Source organism: Phycodurus eques, chromosome 12 (assembly GCF_024500275.1).
Source record: "Phycodurus eques isolate BA_2022a chromosome 12, UOR_Pequ_1.1, whole genome shotgun sequence".
Taxonomy (NCBI): Eukaryota; Metazoa; Chordata; class Actinopteri; order Syngnathiformes; family Syngnathidae; genus Phycodurus; species Phycodurus eques.
In genome coordinates this window covers 11,253,650-11,269,971 of record NC_084536.1, presented here as the reverse complement: position 1 = coordinate 11,269,971, position 16,322 = coordinate 11,253,650, and the positions used below count along the sequence as shown (strand labels likewise).

The window sequence follows — 16,322 nt, the reverse complement described above, 5'->3', positions numbered from 1 at the left end:
ATTTAAGTGTACAAAACTAAAAACTCCTACTGACCTTATTTTTGTTTTAAATTTTATTATGCATGTTTTAAAATCATTTTTCATTTTGCTTTTTTTTTTTAATGCAAGTCAGTAACTAGATGTTTCTCTCTATTTCTCTCTCTAGAATTGCAATTATTATATATGATGAATTTTGTTTTTAAAAACATGACGAAATAACAATACCATCAAAAGATATAATTTAAGTCTATGTACAGGTAGTTGTTCCCCACATTAACATAGGTACAATCAGAATAAAATGCTCGTACAGACCAATGTGCTAAAAACCCCTCATTTTCCCCGCTCATCATATTATGACTATTCTAATACGACTACTATTTTTCTCGCAAAATTACATCGATTTGACATTGTTATCCGTCTCGAGCCAGGTTGAAGGGACCGTCGCTGTTTATTGCCGCTTGCTTGTTCTTCGCGAGTCATCCGAAAGGCTTCGACTGAGCGTCACTACATCTGTTTTGATGGTGAGACTCTGGAGGACTGCATCCGCCAGTGACATTCCACTTCTTGACAGGTGAGGAAGTGAGAGTGAGAGAACAGGGAAGAAGGATGTTAGGGGGTATCAGAGTGCTCCAAGACAGCTGGCGACCCTGTTATTGGACACGATTCTTGTTGTTGTAACATTAACAGAACTGGAATGGATGCAACCGCAATTAATTTTTCTGAGAGCTTGAGGAATGTTAAACAATACAGGATATTTGTTTAAGAAAGTCTAATAATCATTTAGTTGTTGGGAATACAGTAATCCCAAACATATTCACGATTCACTATTTACCTATTTGTGTATTTAGTGCTCTTTCTGAAATGCTCTAAGTTGCCACAAGATGCTGCCAAACCGCTGTCTAAATAGGAAAGTAGTACAGTTGCAACAGTGAAAGTGATACATTCCATTTGAGAGACTAAGATCTTTAAATGTTGGGATTGGGAAGGAGCTAAGTTTAGCAGAGGTTGTTAGTGATCGCTACAGTCGACGGAGACACTGTCAATGTGTATTTTTTTCCAACCTCAAATTGTCTAAAAACCTTTATTTTGAAAGACCCCATAAAATGAATTCAGAGATTTGTTTCTAAATACATACATGTTTTAAGATAACTGCGGGAAACATGCAGGTAGACAGGTAGCATCTATTTTTCTGCCCAGAGCGTTTGAGAGCAGCAACATCGGCTTGAGGTTTCAGAATTTTGATGCCTCATTTTATATAATTTATTTTTTAATCATTCGAATTTGGCAGAGTTGTTAATAAAACTTCTCAAAAGTGTCAAATTCACAAGACATTTATTTTCACTTTACAGGGACTTCAACAGCAATGTTGTAAGTTGTTGAAATTATATTAAACTCTTATGCGATCATCGTTTTTGATATACAGTATTAACAATTAAAGTATTAATATAGGCAATTTTAGAAAATTTTAGGGGGCATCAATAAGTTGCGGTTTTTCACTATTCACAGCAGGGCTCTGACCTTGGGGTTACTGTCGTCGGAATCCACGATGCCAGCTCAGTGTGTGAAAATCATTGAAAAACAAGGGTACTTACTGGGCAATCTTCTGCTCGGGCTCTGATTTATAGGGCTATTTTGTGTGATCTGTAAACAGGGCTTTTATCTGTTATTGTAAATTTTAGATTTATTGTATATCAGTAATGGTGGTCAAAATGAAGAATCCATCCATTTTCTATACTGCTTGTCTTTATTATGGTCGCAGGTGAGCTGGAACCTATCCCAGATGACTTTGGGGGAAAGATGTGGTAAACTCTGGACTGGTCGACAGCCAATCCCAGGGCACATTAAGACATACAACCATTCACAATTATATTCACGCCTATGGACAATTTAGACGACAGTCTTCAATGACCCAAAGCTGACTTTGGCCTACAGAAGCAGGGTGCACTTTGGACTGGTCGCCAGTCAATTGCAGGTCAAATATAATTAGACAAACAACCAATCACACTCAGATTCACCTCTGGACAATTTAGCCATCAATGAACCTAATATGGATGTTTTTGGAATGGGAGAGGAAGCTGGAGTACCCGGAGAAAATCCATGCAAGCACACTCCTCAGAGGAAGGACACCGAGATTCGAAACCCAAATCTCTCGACTGACTGACCACATGCCACAGCGCTGCCCCAAAATAAATAATATTCATGTCATTTTACATAGCGTAATTGTTACCCATTGGAACTTTGTTTATGAAAGATTTTGATGAAATTGGCTTCCGACAAACGACGTTGTCACCTGGGGGCCATGTGCTCACGATGCACATTGTAATCACTTAAACAAGCAGCAGTGGAGGACGAGGCCAGGCTGATAGCTTGTTTGTTTAGATCACTCCTGGGTCTACGGAAGGCAATGAAAAGTAATAAAACCAACCCAGGACATGATAACGGCCAGATGGCCAGCTGTTGAACGCTACCTGTCTTCGCCTCCAGGAGTGATTTATCCTTTCCGTCTGCTCTACGTTTGCTTTTTCACTTAGGGAAAAGGAATCACTATTCCTACCTGAACACTGACAGTCACCTCTGGGAAGCCATAGGATGATTTATAACTTTTTACAGCCACTGGAAGTTTGGACACAAATTTGGTGTCCACTCCAGACAGATATGTTTACAATATTAATCACTCTCTGTGTTTACTTCCGTGGAGGGGTTAAAGGGACCATTCAAAAAAACCTCTTGCCCTCCGAGCCATCCGAAGTCCAAGGCCACGACCGCATCGTCTCTGCGGGAAGAGACCTGACAATGTCGAAGAATAAATGTTCCTCAAAAAAAAAGGCCAAGGGAGGGCAGATTATGGAAACCTCCTGTCTCTGGATGATACGCAACGCTCTCTTAACGCAGACGGATGTAGTGGAGTGTCAGGTATGTGTCAAGAGGACCCGATGGATTTTCAAATCTAACAAATAGCATTCGTGGTATAGTTTGTCAACAATGCATTTGCACAGTGCAAAAAAGGAAACACTCTAAGAAAGTGAAAAAGAGTTGTTTCGAGGAAATTGTTATTGTCTTATTTTTAGCCTAAAAAGAAAGATCATCTTGATAAGAAAGTTTTGCAAAAGACAAGTAATCTCACTGTTAGTAAAAATACCTAACTTTTTCCCAATAAGATATTATAGCCACTCCCTGAGCCGTCATCTTATTGTGGTGGAGGGGTTTGTGTGTTCCAATGATCCTCGGCGCTGAGTTGTCTGGGGTTTTATGCCCCTGGCATTGTCACCCAAGGCAAACAGGTCCTAGGTGAGGGACCAGACAAAGTACGGCTCAAATTACCATTTATGATGATTACAACATATGGACCGAAGTATCCCTTGCCTGGACGCACGTCACTGGGGCCAGGCTCTGGAGCCAAGCCCGGAGGTAGGGCTCGATGGGGAGTGCCTGGTGGCCGGGCCTACACCCATGGGGCCCGGCCGGATACAGCCCGAAAAGGCAACGTTGGTCCCCCTTTCCATGAGCTCAACACCTGTGGGAGGGGCCAAGGGGGTCAGGCGCAAAATGAGCTGGGTGGCGACCGAAGGCGGGGACCTTGGTCGTCCGATCGCTGGCTAAAGAAGCTGGCTCTGGGGACGTGGATATGTCACCTTTATGGCAGGGAAGGAGCCCGAGCTGGTGTGTGAGGATGAGGAGTTCCGACTCAATATAGTTGGGCTCACCCCCACACACAGTTTGGCCTCTGGTACCAGTCCTCTTGATAGGGGTTGCACTCTCTTCCACTCAGGCACGGCTTGGTGCCTGTATATTTGGGTTCACCCTGGTGGACGATAGGGTAGCCTCCCTCCGCCTTTGGGTGGGAGGAGGGTTCCTTACTGTTGTTTGTGCCTATACACAAGGACCCCTTTTGGAGTCCTTGTAGCAGATGCTAGAGAGAGCTCCTGCTCACATGGGCAATAACAGTTTCACCAGGAAGGGCATGATCGGGAAGAACGGTCCCAACCAGAACCAGAGCAGTATTCTGTTATTGGACTTCTGTGCTCGTCACGGATTTTCCATAACGAGCACCGTGTTCAAGCATAAGGGTGTCTGTAGTCTGCACCAGGACAGCCTAGGCCGCATTTCGATGATTGACTTTATGATCGTGTCATCGAACTTGCGGCCGCATTTCTTGGATACCCTGGCTAAGAGAGGGGCGGCGCTGTCAAGTGATCACCACCTGGTGGTGTGTTGGCTGCGGTGGTGGGGGAAGATGCCACTCCAACCTGGCAGACCCAAACGTAATGTGAGGGTCTGCTGGGAACGTCTGGCAGAGTCCCCTGTCAGAAGAGGTTTCAACTCCCACGTCCAGTAGAACTTTGCCCAAAATTCCGGGGGAGGCAGGGGACATTGAGTCCAAGTGGACCATCTTCCATGCCATCGCATTAAGGCGGAATTTAATTTCTAATCTAATATCCATCCATCCATTCTCCGAAAGCAAGGGGGGAAAAAGATTACAATGTTGCATGTTGGTATGTGGAAAATAATAAATCTAGTCTAAATATGTTAGTGTTATTGTAGCAACTGTGAAGCCCTGCTACTTCCCAGCATGTTTTGCAGCACTCTTTGTGAATAGTTGGACTAAATCAATCCAAACGTTGCACTTTACTTAGAATTGTCCTAACAATAGGGGCAGACACTCGAGTGTGGTGGGCCTTAGCTTACTGTTGGTCAAGGTTGATATTAGGGATGCAACAATATTCACGCTACCGCGATATCACGAAATTAAAGTGCCTCGATATTGTTGTGGTCTTGTCTTGGTATAAAATAATGAGCCGTTGAGTTTTGGGCCGGCTATACGCAGCCTTACCACTTAGTCACGCAGCTACAGCCAGACTACTTCCTCATTAAGAGTATAAACGCACCCGATTGGACGCGTAACGTATGTGACTGTATGGGTATGTCACAAAAAATACACTGATTGGCTGACTGGTCCACGTGACCAAAAGGCTGCATTGGGAGGGATGCAGACAAAACTGTGCCCAAGTTCCTCCCAAGGCTACAGTGTAGCTGCTATGCCGGTCTGAGCGTCGTGTCGCAATCGATTGGGCGAGAAGCGGCAAGATGTTCGTACCGACCTCCGTCCCAGCAAACGCTGACCCACAGGCTGGCATTGCCCGCTCGTGGACATCCAATTCGTGAAGCCGCATCCCGGTCGGTGAAGCCCCACTAAACGGCCCTCCGTGGGCCACCACCACTGCTCCCCTTCGAGGAGGTGATCTGCCGAATTGTTCAAGCATATTTTAACAGCAGAAGTATTTCGTGGTATACTAGTGAGTGTTTATCTCAAGTTAAAAGTAGTGGGTGAAAGAAAATCACACGGAGAAAGAATAACGATTGCGACTCCCCATTACAACATATCCACCCACCAATAGATTACAGTAGTCCCAAAAACGAAAATATTGAAATGGGTCAACTCCATACAAATACAAAACAAATCTGACATACTTCCCTCTCTTCAAATGAAATGTCCACATTTCAAATAAAAACATAGTACAGAGGCTGCTCAGAAAAATTAATCCTTCCTACAATATCACGATAAGCGGAGGAAAAGAAACTAAGGATTCTTATGCCTTTAAGAGTGCTCCTGCATTTATGACTTCACTTGAATGTTTGGACTCAAGCAAAGAGCTCACTGTTAGTAGGCAGTATCCAATTTCTAATTATATAAATTTAAAAAATATGACAATACAGCAACTACAGGGAAATTATTGAACAGACAATTTCTCAATGGACAGTTTTGTTATTGTGAGCAAATATTATTGCTTCAGCAAAAATACTCTTTTGGAGGCGGAGTATATGAAACATTGGATGGATGGGCATAGAAGTGCACGGTAATATATGATTTGAAGCTGTATTTTTCACAAAAACCTGTGGGAAACTACTAAAACCTATTGAGAAGGACTCATCAAGAGTCAAGGAGAATAGCACTTTCGCCTCTTTACCCAACTGTACCATGAACCTTCCTGCAATGCTGTGAGTCTTCTTACAATAAAGTGTGCTTTCCCACGATATCGCAATAATTATCGTACCGTGAGATTAATACAGTGGTAAAACTGAACAGTGAGATATACTGTAGATATTGTTACATCCATAGTTGATATCTATGCATTTTATTTCATGATACCCTCACTGTGGGTTGTGCGGTAAACACTGGCCATGTTCTCTAAACTGCTAAGGGTTGTATGGCATCTTAGCAGCTGTGAAATACCTGCCGCCAAGAATTTGCAGATCCTGTTCAACTTATGTTGGTTAGAATACACTAAAAAGACAAGATATTTAATGTTAAAAATGATGAACATTGTTGTTTTTGCAAATATTCTGTCATTTTGCATTTGATCCCAGCAACAAACTCAGAAAAAAGACTGGGAAAGTCAAGGAATGTTTTAAAAACATTTGTTTTTGAGCATTGCACAGGTGAAGAGGTTAATTGGAAACAGGTGAATGTTAGGATTGGGTATAAAAGGAGCATCCCGAAAAGGCACGGTTGTTCACAAACAAGGATGGGTTGAGGTTCACCACTTTGTAAACAACTGCGTGAGCAAATAGTCCAACAGTTGAAGAACATTTCTCAACAAACAATTGGAATGAATTTAGGGATTTAATCATATACAGACCATAATATCAAGATTTCGAGCATCTGGAGAAATCCAAACATTGAATCCTCGTGACCTTCGATCCCTCAGGTAGCACAGCATTAAGAACTGGCGTCATTGTTAAAAGGATATTGGCGCATGGGCTCTCGAACACTTCCGAAAACCATTGTCAGGAACACAGTTCATTGCTACATCTACAAATGTAAGTTAAAACAAGTCAAAATATGCTGATATCCAAGGAACGTCTTTTTCAGGGACGTCCCTGCCTCTTTCAGCAAGAGAATGCCAAGCCACATTCTGCACGCGTTACAACAACGTGGCTTCGTAGTAAAAGAGTGTAAGTACTAGATTGGCCTGCCAGCTTTACAGACCTGTGCACGTCACAGGTCAAATCATCTGTACACAATCTATTTTTTTAAAGGTAATTGTAAGATGACATTGAAATGATATTAAAGTGTTTTGGGATCATAGTTTGTGGTATATTTACAGTTTAAACTATAGATATAGGCAAGTATAAACAATTTAGGGGCTGGTATCCATTACTTGCATTTGGTCCTTCTCCCTAATCCCCGCAAAAAGCGAGGGTTATGGATACTTATGGATTTTTACTTTTGGATAACAAACAATTAAGAATTGTTTTTACTTACATTACTTAATGTTATGTCATGTACGTCAGTCTTTTCATGCGTTCCAAAGGTTCACATTTCTAAACACAAACAGGTGTGCGAATATAAGCAGGGCCCTCTTTTTATGGCATTGTTCCACCACAGCTCCAAAAATAGATGGCAAAAGGGGTTAAATATAGTTTGGGCATCTTTATTATAGATTTGATGACTGGAGTGAAAAAGCCTTGCGAAAGACGATCTACGGTTGCACCGAATGCCACCCGAGGGGCACGAGGTAGCTCTACGCATTCGGGCCGTAACAAGAGAACATCTTGAAGATACTGTACATGTTTTGAGACTTTGCATACATACCCAAAAATATTGTATTTTTACATTCTCAGAATCTGCTAAATTATTATTTTCAGTTGCAGGAAAAGGGATGCAACAAGTAGTGTAAAAATACAGCTGGTAAAAGGCGCTTCCCGCTGACCTTTTAATCCTCCACAATTACTCCGAAATGCCCCTTGGGTGATAAGGGTAGCAGCACGTACGAAGCAGATTCCGCTGCTGCTGCATACATTTGGTGACACGAGAAACTCAGGCGCATGTTTACAAGAGTTTCACACAGGACTCCGTGCAGCATCGAGGGACGAGACGGCTCTTCCATCGCCTGCAGCAATGCTGAAGCCATATGGAAGGGGGCTCCTCTCATGTAAAACAAGACACGTGGTGAGGTTTGACCTTTCACTGGCCTAACTATAATATTATCTTAAGATAAGAGATCGGATTGCACTTTCTCCCTTAGGGGGATTCAATGTCCTCGACAAGGTAGTGAGTGAAAACCCACTCGCGTCTGTGTACACGATGATACAGTAGTATGTAGAGATTATCTGTACATAGCAAATTCAAGGACACCAATTTGCAGCGCCCACCTCCCGTAAAGCAATAATTGCAGTAGGCTTGGATTTCATTTGGTTTGAGCCTTTTTTTTTTTTCTTTTAATTTTATTATGTATTTCCAACCAAACTGATAGGGAGATCCTGCTTCAGGCAGCAAGCAAATGAGCCAAACAACTGACGAAACAACAAAGTAGTTCATCATAGGAAAGAAATGGAAAGTGTTTGGTCTGATCTACAGAAAACCTATAGAGCATGCATTGTAACAGCATAAAATGAGAATGAAGATTGCTTTGACTGTTTTGATATCTACATAATTCTATATCGTCACTGGAATTACATACAGACACAATCCTAGCATCTCCAAAATGAGTACTTTTGAGGAAAACAAAAAATGTTATCTTGCTTCAGTTAAAAAACACTGTATTGTTCAAGTTGGTATTATACCTCACATTGCTATCATGCTGTTGTGCACAAATATCAATACAACGCCCCAAAAGCATGTTCGATCGCTAATTTAACACGCTAAAAAATCACTAATTTATACGCTGTCATTGATTAAAATATAATATGGTCCCAGCGCTAGCCATCCATATCAAAGTGAGCGCTAATGCCGACCTCCCAACCAGACAAAAAGCCTTGAACATAGCATAACATAAGGGTTTTAAAAGCTATTAACTGTGCTAACTTTCTGTATTTGGGAAAGAAAAAAAAAAAAGTGCAACATGGTGATGTGTAAAAATACACGTGTTACAGTTTAGAATAAATCTAGAGCAAAACCAAAATACTACTGTTCAAATTGGCCTTTCATAGTCCCAAAGGTTTAAACAGAGCCTTAGCCTCATGTTCAGTATGAGGGATGTTTGACAGTAGTTGTAGGAAAGGCCTTCCGTGGAGACAAGTGTGGTTGCTCTCACCAAGTTGCTGTTCCATCCGTCTCAGGATGTCCCCCACGTCCTCCCTGGATAAATGTGCAGGCATCTGTCGGGTGAGTCGAACGGCTTCACTCTGCACATACAATACAGTCAATGGACAGTGTCCCCTGCTATATCGCGGTTCACCAACCCTGCTACATCAAACATCTGCAGTTTACAGTGTTCATTATTTATGGGTTCTAACGGTACAGTGAACCCCATTTATGGCAGGAGGTACTTTCCCAAAGGTAAAACATTGGCAACATAGAGAGACCATGGACTCCCACACGCTTTAAACCGTTTCAAACTTATTAAAACACACCTTTGAAACACAATTTAAACATATTTGAACACTCACAAAAACATGCTAGCAATAAATGTATAGAAAATATTGTATGTATTGTGTGTTTGTGTTAAGACACAAACTTGCCTTTAAAAGAACCTATAGCGTCCAGATGGCCTATACGTATTTCACTAATAAGTTCTCAATGTATTTTGTGCACAAGAAAATTAAACCGGCAGGTAATAATTATTATATATATATATATAATATATATATAATTATTATTATTATAATTATTTATCAGTAAATAACTAATTGCCCTAGGAATGCCCCATTATCATCGTCAAAATCAATATGCCGCCATGTCTTGGTGTGACGTCAGTGACAGAACTGGACACTGAATTTGCTGCATAGCAGGCATGGACAAAGGAATGTACTATATTATACTGTAAAGTATATCGTCGATGTCAGGTGAAGTCCCGCTACCTCCAAAATGAAAAATTTTCAGGAAAAAAACAACATCTTCTTTCAAACGAAAACCCCGCTTTGTTCAAGTTGGTATTATACCTTATATTGTGATCATTTTCAGTGCCACACTCATGTCAATACAACAGTACCCCAAAATGATCTTCAATCACTAATTCAATATGTTAAAAAAAGTGCTAATGTATTACGGTGTCATTGATGAAAATGGTACGAACACAGCGCCAACCAGCCATGCCTATCAAAGTCCACCGCCACCGTTAAAAAAAAGGAAACGCCCGTGTAATGACATCTTCCCAAACTCTTTTTCAAAGGTTAGCAAATAATACAATAAATACAACAATGACCTGACAAAACACATATTAAACACGTAGTAGTTGAATAAGGAAATGACCTCACCCTCCGTCGCTGACGTCAGTTCACTCATGTAGGTTTTTTACCTAAATGTAGGTGGGCCAAAATCTGGCTAAAAATGAAGTACGTCATCAGAAAACAAGCATATTACTACTGAGTCTATTTTGGGGGGAATATTTTTCAGCAGACATTGTTTTTAAGTCCAGAACTATGGAATTATGTGCCAACGTTCAAAGCATAAGAGAGGTCCATGTGCGAGAGTCTGGTCATGAGCTGTAGTTGACAACAGCTCCTGCGTGATTGTGCTCATTGTGTTTTATTGTTCTCCGGGCATTTAATACTGCAAATCTGCTGAAAAGTGCATCTGCGAGTATTGCTCTCCACCACCCCCCCCCCCCCCGCCCTCATTATAGTAACTAAGTATAGTTTTTTAACATTTGTTTGGCTTTTTTTTTTTAACATTGTTTTTAACATTGTTTTTAACAATGTCAACATTGACATTGACATTTGGCTTTAACATTTGTGATGCTGTACTGCTACATTCTTTTGGAGAAATTCCTACTATAGTGGTCTATAGCAATCATTTTTTATGGGTTTTTACAGTACTTAGACTATTTTTCAGACATTTATTGACACACACACCACCCTATTAGGCCCCGCCGCTTGACGGCACATAGGCCTAGCTGACACATCGACACCACAATAAGTACAACATTTATTCAATTTTTTTAGTGTTCATTTGCATTTACAATGTGTTTAAAAAGTGTGTTTTAATATATTTACATTTGTGTAAAGTGGGTGGAAGGAGTGATACTATCAAAAAAAGGTTTTTCTTTTACAGTGGTGCCTTGATTTTTTTTTGGTGTCCTGTTCGGCTGTTAGGTCAAGCAGAATGGAAAATCTGTATCCCTTTTATGCCGAAACAGTTTTACTGTGTCACAGTGGAGTTTTTAAGCTTCCGCTGTGGTATTATAATTGAGGTTTATTGAGAATCAGACTTGATCAGTCGAACAGAACAAAGTTTCTAGACGGGAGAAAGAAACAAAGACAAAAGACAAAGCACTAATTGTAAACAGGATGAGTGAAGTAAATCATTACATTATCTACAACAATGAAACATTAAATATGAGTGTTGCATGGGACTGTAGTGCTACACCCTGTGAGGGAAGGACAGGACAAGGACAGGAGAAGAAGCATGCAGGACCAGGGTCGAGAACCCGGCTGTACAACTGAACTGTTGTGGCATTAATTATGTAAATTATAAAAGTGTACAGGACGAGAGTATAAGTGAGGCGATACACAAGCGATTTGCATATTCATGAGTTATTTGTTGAAGTAAGGGGTGTGTGCGGCATGTTATAACGCAACTCGAGCGAAGGGCACACAATATATAGGAATACTGCATCCTATGTAAAAGCTTGTGCTGTGTCACTGAAACATATATGAATATATAATACGTATAGTCGTGCTAAAAAATATTGGCACCCCTGGGGTGGCATTATTTCAAGCCGTGAGTGTATAAAAAGACATGCGTTTGTCAATTGCAGCCTCACTTCTTGTAGCCCTTGCGGTGCATAGAGTAAGCACACCCGGGGAGGACTCAATATGCGTCATAAAAACCTCATTTTTATCTAAACTATGGTTGAAACCTTGCTGGAAGTTGCATGAATGTATTACATAACATATAAACAATGCAAGTATGAATTTTAACTGACCCCATAACATCTTTGTCATCTGACCTTTCATGGCATTTCCATTCATTTCAATTGGAAAAGATGATTTCAGATGCAAGTCTTTTGAGTTACGTGTTTGGTCACAGAACAGATTAAACTCATATCTAAAGGCACCACTGTGTATGGTGTCTCTATATTGCGGATGTTCACCAGTAGTGGGTGGGTCTGGAAGGTTTTCCCCTCGATGAACAGGGGTTCACTGTACTTTTAGTTTGGATGCACGTTTCCTAGCTTCATCACTCACTTGGAGGTAGTTCGACACTTTGAGCGGCCGACACTCCTGCACAGTTTTGGCCTTCCTACGAAGAACCGCTGTCATGATCTCCCCGAGGTCCTCTACACCGAGGAAAGGCACGCAGTCGGCCAGCGCGGTCACTTCCAGATGTCTCTCGTCTGACGCGTTACCTGGCCAAGACAAGCAGAAAGCAAGGATTAATATACTTGTGGACGAAGATTCTATCTCCAGGAAATAATAATAAATAAATATTGTGATTTACAGTTTGGCCAGTGACCAAGTCAAATCATGGAGGGCCAAATGGAGTGTTAAATGACTAATAGAGGCCCCAGAAGACCGAAAGGAAATCGGAAAAAAATACGGCCTGTCATTTAAAGGGGAAATATCACAAATCACACAAATTTATATTTCTGACACAAGGCTTGGACACCATCTTTAGTTTGTATTCCAAGAAGTGAGACACAAATATTCCAAGATCTTACACGCACCCCGTGTCAGTCTCAGGCAACACATCCACTGGGGGCTGGCAGTGAGCAATGAAAATTCTTTGAATTTTTTCAAAGGGCAACCATTCTGATCACCTGCGTGCTGGGCTACAGACCCACTGAAAAGGTCACGGCGTCAGGCAAAATGCCAACTGCGACTGTGGCTGAGTTGTTCGGCAACAAAAACAAGCAAAATTCACGGGACGCTGAGAAATAATCCCGGTAATGAAGAAGAAATTGTGCCAGTCAGTCAGTTATGAGCTATAATGTTATGAAACGTGAATTAAAAATATTTGAGGTTATTCAGTTCTTATTGTTTTGTTAGCCGCTAACATGTTATGTTATATTATATCACAACTGTAATGCATTTACAAGGACAAATCGTGTAAAATTGACTTTTAAATTTGTTGTATGCAAATAGTTGGGTCTCTGGAGTGTATTAATTTGAATGTATTGCTCAGGACAATTCTTTTTTGCAGCTTCTACTGTTCAAGGCGCATCATCAATAGGGTTGGGCATCGTTTCAATTTGAACGATTCCAGTCCCGATTCCGGTTCCAAACGATTCTCGATTCCGATTCTTTTAGGGAGCTGGGTCAAAAAGGTTTGCATGGTTTAAATAAAGGGTGTCCAAATTATGAACATCAATTTTCTTAGCAGCCTGCAGCATAACCTAAAATGTACATTTGACTCTGCGTTCTTTAGAACCAAGATCAATATCAAACCTATGAACTAAAAGGCAATGTGTGTGGCACTAACTCAATTGACTTAATATGCATTAATTATTGCTTCAGCTAAAAGTTAAATATAGCATTGTTAAATAGTTATTTGTGACTCTTTTATCACGTCAAATGGTTTATTTGTGCAAGTTTTAACGACTTCTGTTTTAAGCCACTAGCCTTTTATTTTGAAGGGTAGGCACCAGAACATTTTGGCAGGAAAAATAACTTCACACAATGGTAAAAACGAATTTAAAACGAGATGCAAGAAAAAGAGTAATGGATGGAACCAAATACTCTGTAAAATGTTGATTCTTTTACCCATACACTGATAAGACACAAGGTTAGTGTTTGTGATACTGTGAGACAAGGTTTTTGTGAATTTTGTCCCAATTCATTGTGATGTAAAGTTGCTCATTTGACCTTTGGTGAAGTTTTAGCTCAATATTAAGCTTGTAATGTGACTGTTTCTATCGTGAAAGCCTCCTTAGCACAATATAATCTTAATCCAAGTGTTGCACTGAGGTGACTGGTCATTTATTTTAACATAGTTAACACTTATGTTCGCCACTCCCGTTGGCCACAAGCACATCTTTCTTCTTCGTTGGTTTTTGACGCTTCTTCATTGGGTTTTGCCACTTTCTTCCTCGGGGTCGGCAGGCTGTCGGCATTGAAACTGGTAACCGAAATTGTTTAATTTGAATGATTCCGGGATAACCGGAATGTTAGTCCCGGTTCCAATCGGTTCTCTATTCTCGATGCCCAACCCTAATCATCAACAACATGACTGTGAACAGAGAAGCTAATTGAAACAAGCAGATTCAGCGTTGCCAAGTTACTGAGTCCGTTTACCTGGCTTGAGTCTGACTTTAAATCCATTGGCCACAAGCCTTGGGTCAGAGATGAACATCCTGCCATTCAGATCTGGGCTGAGTTTCTCCATGTTGCACAAAGCTTCCATGGAGTCACTTCCTCCTAAACATCTGCAAAGGAGAAAATGTATAAATTCAGCAATGCATACACAGGTGCATCTCAGTAAATTAGAACATTGTGGAAAACTATTTATTTCAGTAACATAATTCAAAAAGTAAAACTCATACAGGAGATTCACTACACACAAAATAAAATACAGTGGGTACGGAAAGTATTCAGACCCCCTTAAATTTTTCACTTTGTTATATTGCCGCCATTTGCTAAAATAATTTAAGTTGATTTTTTTCCTCATTAATGACCACACCACACCCCATATTGACAGAAAATGAGGGAGAAAAATGAACTTAAATGATTATAGCAAATGGCTGCAATATAACAAAGAGTGAAACATTGAAGGGGGTCTGAATACTTCCCGTACCCACTTGTATGCCTGTGTAGATTCTCAATCATCCAGGTCATCGTAACCTGCAAAGGATGAATCAAGGCAACTGCACTGTTCTTGTTTGTTGCAGATGTTTCACCTTTCATCCAAAAAGACAATAAAATGTCTCATGATAGAAAAAAAATAAGAATTTTGATGATTATTGCTTACAGTTAATGATAACCCAAAATTCATTATGTCAAAATATTTGAATATTACATTCAAAATTATTAATACAGAAATTAGGTTGCAATTCAAGATGTCTTTTCCCATGTCTTAAATTAAGCTATAATAATGTATTCACTTTTGAATTGAACTCCTAAAATAAATGAACTTTTCCACAACACTTCTTCTTTTCCTTTCGGCTTGTCCCTTTAGAGGTCGCCACAGCGCGTCATCCTTTTCCATGTAAGCCTATCTCCTGCATCCTCCTCTCGAACACCAACTGCCCTCATGTCTTCCCTCACGGCATCCATCAACCTTCTCTTTGGTCTTCCTCTAGCTCTCTTGCCTGGCAGCTCCATCCTCATCATCCTTCTACCAATAAACTCACTATTTATTTCTCCTCTGGACGTGTCCAAACCATCGAAGTCTGGTCTCTCTGACTTTGTCTCCAAAACATCAAACCTTGGCTGTCCCTCTGACGAGCTCATTTCTAATTTTATCCAATCTGGTCAGTCCGAGAGGGAACCTCAACATCTTCATTTCCACCACCTCCAGCTCTGCTTCCTGTTGTCTCTTCAGTGCCACTGTCTCTAATCCGTACATCATGGCTGGCCTCACCAGTTTTATAAACTTTGTCACATAACACACCTGACACCTTCCTCCACCCGTTCCAACCTGCTTGGACCCGTTTCTTCACTTCCTGACCACACTCACCATTGCTCAGGGCGGTTGACCCGTAGTATTTAAAGTTCTCCACCCTTCCTATCTCTTCTCCCTGGAGCCTTACTCTTCCCCCACCTCCCCTCTCATTCATGCACATATATTCTGTCTTACTTCGGTGAATCTTCATTCCTCTGCTTTCCAGTGCACGCCTCCATCTTTCTAACTGTTCCTCCACCTGCTCCCTGCTTTCACTGCAGACCACAATGTCATCTGCAAACATCATGGTCCACGGGGATTCCAGTCTAACCTCATTTGTCAGCCTATCCATCACCACTGCAAACAGGCAGTGGCTCAGGGCTGATCCCTGATGCAGTCCCACCTCCACCTTAAATTCATCTGTCACACCTACAGCACACCTCACCACTGTCCTGCTGCCCTCATGCATGTCCTGTACTATTCTAACATACTTCTTTGCCACTCTAGACTGCAGTACCAAAGTTCCTCTCTGGGTACATATATCTACAAAGACACAATGTAGCTCCTTCTGACCTTCTCTGTACCTTTCCATCAACATCCTCAAGGCAAATAATGCATCTGTGGTACTCTTTCTAGGCATGAAACCATACTGTTGCTCGCAAATACTCACTTCTGTCCTGTGTCTAGCCTCCACTACTCTTTCCTATAACTTCATTGTGTGGCTCATCAACTTTATTGCTCTATAGTTCCCACAGCTCTGCACATCACCCAAATATGGGCACCAGCACACTTTTCCTCCATTCCTGAGGCATATTCTCACGCGCTAGAATTCTATTGAACAAGCTGGTCAAAAACTCCACAG

General features: G+C 41.1%; 1 protein-coding gene across 4 annotated transcripts in view; it reads right to left on the bottom strand.

Moving 5' to 3' along the window:
* pms1 (PMS1 homolog 1, mismatch repair system component) overlaps nt 1–16,322 on the bottom strand; it is a 51,913-nt gene that overhangs the window by 18,826 nt on the left and 16,765 nt on the right. For 2 of the 4 annotated variants that reach the window (XM_061692924.1, XM_061692926.1), the window contains 4 exons: nt 14,155–14,285; nt 12,109–12,269; nt 9,015–9,105; nt 4,042–5,220 (listed from right to left, as the gene is read on the bottom strand). In XM_061692924.1, the coding sequence (XP_061548908.1) occupies nt 5,000–5,220; nt 9,015–9,105; nt 12,109–12,269; nt 14,155–14,285 (604 nt within the window). In that variant the 3' untranslated portion in view covers nt 4,042–4,999. Of the gene's footprint in view, nt 1–52; nt 543–4,041; nt 5,221–9,014; nt 9,106–12,108; nt 12,270–14,154; nt 14,286–16,322 lie in introns of those variants that run through there. The other 2 variants (XM_061692928.1, XM_061692927.1) reach the window with 2 other exon arrangements.